This window comes from Penaeus monodon, chromosome 11 (assembly GCF_015228065.2).
Source record: "Penaeus monodon isolate SGIC_2016 chromosome 11, NSTDA_Pmon_1, whole genome shotgun sequence".
NCBI lineage: Eukaryota > Metazoa > Arthropoda > Malacostraca > Decapoda > Penaeidae > Penaeus > Penaeus monodon.
In genome coordinates, this window is record NC_051396.1 from 1,653,649 (window position 1) to 1,661,564 (window position 7,916).

The window sequence follows — 7,916 nt, forward strand, 5'->3', positions numbered from 1 at the left end:
TTGACTTTCCGGGAAAAGATTGTTTGTTTTCTTTCTCTTTGTTTTTGTTTTGGTTCAAGAAAACAAATGAGCCTCGCCTTGCGTCGGACATAACTTTCCCGTCGAATTTACCCAATAGCCACGCACCGGACGAAGCCCCAGACGCCGCCCGATGAGCAAATAGAAAATATCGAGTGAGCAGAGAGCAAAAAGGAGCCGCAGGCGAAATAACCCCTCATTTCTGGCTCCCGTCCCGCCTGACCCCGATCGGCTCCGGAGGCCTGGGAGAAGGGAGGCGGACACCTGAGTTTTCCTTCCGGGTTTCAGGGGGCCACCGAGGGCGAGGGAAGGCGCCCGAGACACCGCAGTTTGCAGCCCGGGGAGGCACTCGAGACGCCAGGGCCCCCAGGACGAGCCTAAGAGGGCAGAAGCGGCGCAGGACGGCGGTAACCGAGGCACCTGCTGCGTCCCAAGCCTAGGGTCGGCCGAAGGGGAAGAAATCGGCGCTCTTGAGACGCGGAATTGCTCGTCGGGTGGAAGGGGAGAAGGCTCGCCTCCTCCTCGGGGGCTGAGGGAGAAGGAGATCTCTCCGTGTGGAAAGGAGGAAGCGCGTGGGACCTTCCAGTCGATGGAGGCTGGAGGGGGAGCTGGAGGACGAGGGTCGCCGCTCCTGTTCGGAGGAGGACTGCAGGAGGCGGAGGAGGAGCAGGAGGAGACGCTGGTGCTCTACTGCGGGAGCGAGGGGGAGGAGGAGGCTGCGGGGGGCCAGAAGAAGGCGCGGGTGGCCGCCTCGCTGGGCCTGGACCAGGATTTCAGCGAGAGAGACAGGTCCGTTTGGGGGAGGGAAAGGCAGTCATTTTTGGGTTATTTTTGTTATATGTAACACCTCAATATAATGTACTTTATGATTCTCCTTCTCTATCCTCCTCATTGTCTGGTCTTCCACTTCCATCTGCCTATTTTTTTTTGGGGTTTGGGTTGTTAAAATTTTTGTTGGTTGTGTTTGGGTTTTTTTTTTTTGATTTTCCCGGAAAATTGTTCCATTCGTGATTTGGGAAAAAGTTTTCTCTTTTCAAGAAGCACTGTTTTTTAAGGTTTGGGCAGCTTTTTCTTTGCAAAAAGTGTAAAAATTTGCATCCCCTTTTTCTTGTGGGGAACATAAAACTTTCAAGGGTTTATTATATTGGGGAGGGTTTTTTATTTTTTTATTATAATTCTTAGTGTTTCTTTTAAGAATATTCCTTTTCCCTATTTTTTTTAAATACTTTTCAAAAACCAAAAACTTTTAAAAACCCTGTAAGACTTGTTTAGTAGTTTTAAAAAAAACAAAAAAAAAAAAAAAAATGCCAGGTGATAAAATGAATTATAAGATTAGTGCATAGGGGAACTGTTTACCAGATTTTTTTGTTTCATAAGTTCTTATTTTTAGAGAAGGTAAGTCTAATCCCTTGAATACGAGTTCCCCCCCAAAAAAGACCCTTGGGTTTCCCTTTTAAACCAGAGGTTTTGGTCAAAATTCTCTTTTTAAAAAAACTAAGTTTTTTTAAAGTTTTGTATTAATCTTCCCCGGGCTAAAAACCCCTAAATCAGTACAAGCTTAAGGGGAGAGTCCCCAGGACCACCTGGACAAAAAAAGGCAATTACCTGACTGCGGCAGTTAGAAAACAGGGCACTCTGGTTTACGCCAACAGGAGAGCCACAGTATGGAAAGAGTTAATTCATTAAGTTTGTTTAATATTAGAAAAGAATTGGTTAGGTCACTTCAAGTCCTAGTAAGGTAGAGTAGTGACATTAGGTTTGGTTTTATAATTTTACATCAGGTCTTTTAGGTGAGCCAACATCATGTTACAATGGTGAAGCAGTTTTGCAGTATACTCAAATTAGTATTTTGATTTGATAATTTTAGTAATGAAAAAAGGCAGGTACAATCTTTTCTTGTGAGAATTTTATCTACTTGATAATCATAAAAAACATAAATGAAATATTAAGTATATTCTTATTTTAATAGATGTATATTTTGATTTGAAAAAATATATATAAAGAAACAGTCTAGCATAAGCTACTGAGTCACAAAAGTTCCATGTCACTTATACTAACTTCTTTGTCTCTGATGGATTACTGTTGATGTTTGACATGCATTTATGATATTTTTAGTCATGAAAAGAGATGAAATAAAATCCACTGCCAATAATATGACAACTAACAGATAATGAAAATTACAGTTATGGTCAAGATCCACTGTGGCTAGTCAGCAACACCCTACAGTTGAATATTCAGTCGGAGGATGACGTCAGTGAGACTGTGATTTTAGCCGATTCTGAGGTTGTCAGTGAAGGCGGGATGCTGGATGGTGATGCCTTGCTTCTGCTGAATGACTCGGTCAACTTTCTGCCAATTTCAGAAGGCCTTCCCTCTTCTGATAAGTTGCTGGTGCGTGTAGCAAGATTAATTTTTTCTTAAGAATTTGATTAACAGTTATTGTCAAATAATTTCATGATCATGACATCATAAACAAGATCAGCAAATAGGTTACTTGTGATCAGCATACTGTGGATATTAAGAAGCTCTTATTATTTATATGTAATGTAATGTTGCAAGACAATTTTTTTTTCTTTTTCATTACCATTTTATGTGGAAGAAAGAGAAAACAAGCTAAAATTTGAAGATTGAATTATTCTTAGTAAAAGTATATTTGTAGAATTATTTAGGTAAAAAGATTATTTGTTTATGGAAGTTAATGCTATTTCAGGAGAGCATTGACACCGAGAGGCAGCTTGGCAAGATGGCAACCCCGGTGAAGAAATCCTCAGTGAAGCCCCCCAGCAGGGCCAGCCACACTGACTACACCTCAAGGGAAAGGAGTAAGGCCAACTTCCCCTCAAGAAGCTCCCCAAAGATGTACTCCAAGGGCAGCCAGGGGGAACAGGCACCCATTATCAGTGCAGTATCAATGGCTAGTCCTGTGTCAGGAGCCATGAAGGAAAAAACATTGGTTTCGGGGAAAGAGAATGTGACTCTAATGAAGAACCATCAGAGGATTGGCACAGTTGTACCCAGTGCCACCTCCAGAACTGTGCTACAGCTGGAGGATGGAGTCCACCGAGACCCAACCATGAAATTCAAGCTTGTTGAGAGCTCCAAGTCCTCAGTGGATGAAGACGACCAGTACGAAGAGCCATTTGTGGGGCCTTCCCTCCGGTGGCCCTCCCAGCCCAGGAGCTACCGGGGGGCCAAGCAAAGGGATGGGGGTGTCATGAGGAAGAATGTCAGAAAGGTCTGTGCTGTCAGTGCTTTCCTTTGATATGTTGAGAGATATAACTATATAAACTTTAAATTTAGATTTAGTTATGGTCGATTCTGGCAGGTTTTGAAACTTTGTGTGTGTGTGCCTATGTGTGTGAATGTGCATGTGTGTGTTTAGTGTTTAATTTTACCTATTGTTACATTGGTGGTTCATCTAATTTATCATTGTTGGAGTATATCGAAACAGTGTTATTTAATCTTCCTGGCATTGACAACTTGATTTTATTGTTTCCCCCATATTTCTGCAATTTAATATGTAACTCACTCTGTCACAGATAATCCCCGGAGTGGACACGGATGGGGAAACGAGTGGCATGGGCTCCTCAGTTGACGAACCTATTGAGTCATCGACCGAGTCTGCCTCAGAAGCTCCAGTTGTTACCCCGTCCTTCCTGCAGCCCCGACCTTCCTCTTCTTCCTCCAGGGGACCGTCAACCTCGCCTGTGGCTGTGAAAGTAAGTGACATGAGGCAGAAGGTGTATAGATAGTAAAAAGAAAAGGATATGCTAGGAGGCATAGGGAAAATGATACTAGATTCATTCTAATCACATCAAAATGCTAATGAAATCATGCATATTGTCATTTGTTTAGATCATTTATTGATTAAGAAAAAAGGAAAGAATAATGAGGTATTATTATCATGTACAATTACATATTTGAAGAATCTGATTGATTTTGATGTACATCAATTGAGTGAAAATCTTTTTTCTTTTTTTTATGGTTGGTACCTTTTTTTCTTCTTCGTCTTTTGGTTGATTTGTTCATTATTACATGCAGTGTACATATAATGAAAAATCGAAAATATCTTTCTTTTTTTAATGCAGAAAAGGAGAGGAGGATGGCCCAAAGGTCGCAAGCGGAAACCAGAAATTCCTGGAGTCAAGCCTCCTAAGGCACCTCTGACGGCATATGTTCTGTTCCTTAATGAGCGTCGTAAATATTACAAGGAGACACGACCAGAGCTAAGTTTTGGGGCTGTAAGTATTTATTAACATGAATTGCTAATTCAATGTCTGTGTTTGTTTCCATATTCTGGTTATAAAATCAGAATTGATGAACAAGGGCTGTACTTAACCCGAAGCCACCAGATGGCTCCACAGGTACTTAGTCACCAATGAGCCAGTTACAAGTACTATCTGTCTCACCTGTTTATGCTTTTCCTTGATTTTCGAAAATATATTCTTGTATCAGATATTGTTGTTAGTAGTGTCAGTAGCACTATAATAATTATAATTTCCATAATAAAAATGACTGCACCGATATTGGTAGCATTAGTAAAAATAATGTTTTTCCCACAAACTCAAGGAAAAGTAAAATCAGGTGAGGTCACAAGGTATACTAATTGACTCCATTGTGGCTAAGCTCTTGTAGAGCCATCTATGTGCAGAGCCCTTTCACAAATGAATACTACAGTGAACATAACATTTTCTTGGAGGCTTTGGGTTAACTTAAAGTGGACTACCTAGACCACCAAGTTGGCTAAAGCATTGGCTCACTACCCTATAGTGATAATTTATTGAGGCTTTACAGGGCTATTATTATAATATCTTTCATTGTTTGCCATGCCTCTTTTCCCAGTAGGGTCATTTACAAAAGTGGGATTAGATAAGACTTTTCATCTAAATTTGGCTGGCTCAGTTCGTGCATGCTTGCCATGTATCTTTTCCACACTGTATTGTGCACCTTGAAGAACCAATTGAAGCCATGTAGAGTGTCAGCACATTGTTGAACCTTGTTAAGCCAAAAAGTTGACCACCAGTTACTTGTTGCCACCCATCCACAGTCTTTTTTAGTCTTTTGTAAAGAACGTCCATCAGAATCCAATCCTGCTTCACCTGTCAGAGACTCTTGCAGTATTTCTCCTAGGATAGCTGTAATGTATAACTTTTGTTCAAGGCCATAAAATTTGATGCTCGTATGTTAACAAGACCCAAATAAAGAAAATCTGCAGCGGAAGTGAATCATGTATTTCATCATACTGTGCTTCAGCTTCAAGAGAGATGTAATCTTCTCTTCAGGTAGACTTCAGTAATTGTGTTGTTCCAGGTCACCAAGCTTCTAGGAGCCGAGTGGTCATCTCTTACCCCTGAACAGAAGGCTGCATTCGTAACTCGTTCTGAGCAGGACAAGCGACGCTACCGCAATGAGCTGCAGGCCTATCGGCAGTCTCATGATTACCAGTTGCTTCTCCGGAAAAAGAGGATAAAGAGTAAGATTTTGCAAACTCATCTTGAGTTCTTTTATGATATTATCTTTTTATTCTCACACTTTATAATGGAAGAGGTTTAAGAACAAGAATTTCCAAGGTAATCTGTTTGTTTATTTTGTTTTTTACAATTATTATATACTTATTTATTCATTATTATTTGTGCATGAGAGTGTGTGTGTGTGTGTGTGTGTGTGTGTGTGTGTGTGTGTGTGTGTGTGTGTGTGTGTGTGTGTGTGTGTGTGTGTGTGTGTGTGTGTGTGTGTGTGTGTGTGTGTGTGTGTGTGTGTGTGTGTGTGTGTGTGTGTGTGTGTGTGTGTACATGTGTACATTTGTACATTTGTACATTATATGTGTATATGCATAAGATTATGCATCTTCTATATTCAGTAATCATAGTGTGTAAAGTTGCAATATTTCAATATGCCACAGCGAATTATTTTTATTATAGGAACATAATCCTATTTCCTAACTCTGTTATTCTTATTATTTAGATGTTATCAAGCGAGGAGGGACAACGACAGAGGAGTCATCTGACTTTACAGATGAAATTGATGTAAGTAGGAAATTATTGTTGTGAAGTATAGGAAATGAAGTAATGTAAATAGGTGATATAAGATATGATTAATGTCAGTAGGAAGCAGTTATATATTTAAAGAATGAAATTATGACAAGTAAATAATATCATACGATGGTGCAGTTGCAAAGGGAATATAAAACAAAGTATAAAATTAGATATTACATTATGTTTTGGCTTCTCAGAAGTAAAAAGGCAGATGAGTTTTTTTTTTTAAGTAATTAGCATACAAGTTGTGTTAACTGTTACTGCCAATTTTAGTATTAAAGGTATTGAGTTTGAGGGTGATTTTTTAAATGTTATTTCCCCAATATTGTGATATGATATTTCAAGTTTCTCATATGCTTTATTTATTAGGGTTTGGTATACCAGTAAAATCTTTTCTTCTGCATTCAGGACGATGATAGTGAAGAGCTTTATTGTAGAATCTGTGACCAGCTGTTCACATCTCTGCATAACAAGCGAGAACATCTCTATGGAAAGCAACACCTGCAGGTATGAAAGCCTTTCTAGTTGAGTCTTTGGATATTAATCAAAGGTGCATAAACCCACACACGTTCATTTACTCATTCATTTACTCACATAATTAATGATTACTTTCCTTGCACTTTTTTATTCCAAAACTTTATTTGTACAGGTGAACATGCAATAGCCCTTCTTATAAAATAAACATAGATTAATACCTGTATATTTGTTTGCCGTAGGCCATTACGGGCGAATACCAGCGTGAGAGACTTGCCGAAGAAGAACGTCAGATGGCAGCAACCGGAGTGTCGCAGGGAAAAACAGGGGACTGCCTCAACTGCGGCTCGCTCATCACAACTCAAGCACCAAGTTCTCGAGCAGGTGAAAGAAAGGCCTTTAGTGTCTTAACTTATTGGCTGTTTGATTTTTTTTTCCTCTCTTTTTTGATGGCATGTTTATTTAGTCTTCTTTTTTTCTTCTTCTTTTTTTTTTTATTAATTTTACAGATCCAGAACACTTTTGGTCTCAGATACCAGCAAAATTTGTATAATAAAATATAATACTTTTCTTCTACTTTTTCAATAAACATTAAACATTTCAAGTGATGACTGTATTGTTTCTTCTTTGTTACTAGGCCTGAGACAGCTTCCACCAGGTGTGTGTCCCACCTGCAGTTTCGCCGGACCAACAACAAGTCTTGCTAGCACCAAGACCTCTCCAAGACCCCACATGGAGGAGGAGGAACATGACGGAGATGAAGAGGATGAGGAAGAAGAGGAGGAAGAGGATGAGGAGGAGGAAGAGGCAGATGCAGATGAAGAAGGCGAGGTGACAGAGGAAGAAGGGAATGCCAGCAGGATGTGCAGCATGGCAGATGCCTTGGAGGGCGTGATGGCCAAGATGCTGGGTGAGAGCAGTAGTTATCATTAGGTTGATTTCAGAACACTGAAGATTTTGTTATGAAAATTGTTCTGTTGGGAGAATAACTTCTTGAATGAAATTGCGTGATTGATATATTTGTCTCCTTTCTTGTTCTCTCTTATTGTATTACAATATAGTGCCAATATTTTCTTTAACCACTTGTTTGCCTTTCGTTGTTTGGCATATAGAACGAGAACAAGAGATCAAGGCGCTGAAGCAGAGCAGTGAAGATGCCCGTGCGCAGAATCTTCAGCTGGCCACAGCACTCCTACAGCTGCGTGAACAGGAGCAGCAGCTGGACCAAGGACCAGGAGGGTCTGCAGGAGGAGAACAACAAGCTGAAGGCTGAAGCCGATGCACTCTGGATGCTGCCAGCGCTGTTTGGGGTGACTCCTCTTGACATGGTGAACATAACGCTGCGGCAAGACCAAGAGGAGGAGGAAGAGGAGAGCAGCCTGCACCTGC

General features: G+C 40.5%; 1 protein-coding gene across 1 annotated transcript in view; it reads left to right on the forward strand.

Annotated features, from left to right (window-relative positions):
- Positions 1–220: 220 nt before the first annotated feature.
- Positions 221–7,916, forward strand: part of LOC119578649 — an 8,171-nt gene continuing 475 nt past the window's right edge. Inside the window, 15 exon segments of the mRNA XM_037926211.1 lie at positions 221–807; positions 2,202–2,409; positions 2,729–3,253; positions 3,558–3,737; positions 4,107–4,259; positions 5,329–5,491; positions 5,983–6,044; positions 6,462–6,560; positions 6,770–6,911; positions 7,165–7,250; positions 7,252–7,359; positions 7,361–7,437; positions 7,640–7,664; positions 7,666–7,755; positions 7,757–7,916. The exon segment at positions 7,757–7,916 is cut by the window's right edge and continues 475 nt beyond it. Coding sequence (XP_037782139.1) covers positions 608–807; positions 2,202–2,409; positions 2,729–3,253; positions 3,558–3,737; positions 4,107–4,259; positions 5,329–5,491; positions 5,983–6,044; positions 6,462–6,560; positions 6,770–6,911; positions 7,165–7,250; positions 7,252–7,359; positions 7,361–7,437; positions 7,640–7,664; positions 7,666–7,755; positions 7,757–7,916 — 2,278 coding nt within the window. The 5' untranslated portion in view covers positions 221–607.